Here is a 1,224-nt window from a genome sequence, read left to right on the forward strand (position 1 = left end):
TGGGTACGTAAAGCCGGTCAGTGAAGACAATTCTCTGGACTCTTTTCAGATTGAAGTCAGTATTGATGATTGGGAGGAGACCAGAGAACCTCCGTCAAGTTCAAACTCTGAGAAAAATGATGGAGTCCTTGTCAGTGATAAGAAACATAGGACTGGAAAGGAACCATTTAGCTGCTCTGAGTGTGAGAAAAGATACAGCACCAAGGGAAGTCTGAAGAGACACATGAGAACTCACACAGGAGGGCCTTTGAACTGCTCAGTTTGTGGCAAAGCTTTCAGTCAAAATGGAGTACTGAAGAAACACATTAAAACTCATGCAAGAGAAAAAACTTTTAGTTGTTCAATGTGTGCTCAAAGATTTTTGCGCAAGTCACATCTGAAGAGACACATGGCAATTCATACAGGAGAAAAACCATTTACCTGCTCAGTGTGTGGTAAAGGTTTCATTGAAAATGGAAAACTGAAGGTACACAAGAGAACTCATACAGGAGAGAAACCTTTCAGTTGCACATTGTGTGATAAAGCTTTTAATGAGCTTCGGAATCTAAGGAACCACATGAGAACTCATACAGGAGAGAAGACTTTCAGTTGTTCAGTTTATGGCAAAGCTTTCAGTGGAAGTGGAATACTGAAGCATCACATTAGAATTCATGCAGGAGAAAAACCATTCAGTTGCTCAGTTTGTGGTAAAACTTTTAATGAACGTTGGAATCTAAAGAATCACATGAGAACTCATACAGGAGAGAAACCATTTTCTTGCACAGTTTGTGGGAAAGCTTTCAGTGAAAGTGGAAAACTGAAGGCACACAGTAGAACTCATACAGGAGAGAGACCATTTAGTTGCACAGTGTGTGGTAAAGCTTTTCATGAATGTGGGAATCTAAAGAATCACATAAGAACTCATACAGGAGAGAAACCATTCAGCTGTTCAGTTTGTCAGAAGTCTTACGCACACAGTGGTGGTTTATACACACACATGAAATCCCACAAAGGAGACAACAGCTTCAGCTGCAGTGTTTGTGACCAAAGATTCACTTTGTATGAACGTCTCAGAGACCATCAGTGTGTCGGTGGTCAGTCCTCACAGCTTCATCAGACTCAAACTGAGGAGAACAGAGAGGCAGAGCCTCCAGCCAGCAGCTCAACTCAACACATGGAAACAGAAGCTGATGGAGAGGACTGTGGAGGACCAGAACCAGCCAGGAACTCACACCCAGATACTGA

The 1,224-nt window shown here is 42.2% G+C and overlaps 1 protein-coding gene across 1 annotated transcript; it reads left to right on the forward strand.

Moving 5' to 3' along the window:
• Positions 1-388: 388 nt before the first annotated feature.
• Positions 389-959, forward strand: LOC121940200 (gastrula zinc finger protein XlCGF17.1-like; the record flags this gene model as incomplete). The annotated part of the gene is made up of 2 exons (XM_042483022.1): positions 389-595; positions 887-959. Coding segments are annotated over exons 1-2 (280 nt in total), but the record flags the coding sequence as incomplete, so codon positions are not given.
• Positions 960-1,224: the final 265 nt, after the last annotated feature.

This window comes from Plectropomus leopardus, unplaced genomic scaffold (genome assembly GCF_008729295.1).
Source record: "Plectropomus leopardus isolate mb unplaced genomic scaffold, YSFRI_Pleo_2.0 unplaced_scaffold7947, whole genome shotgun sequence".
Taxonomy (NCBI): domain Eukaryota; kingdom Metazoa; phylum Chordata; class Actinopteri; order Perciformes; family Serranidae; genus Plectropomus; species Plectropomus leopardus.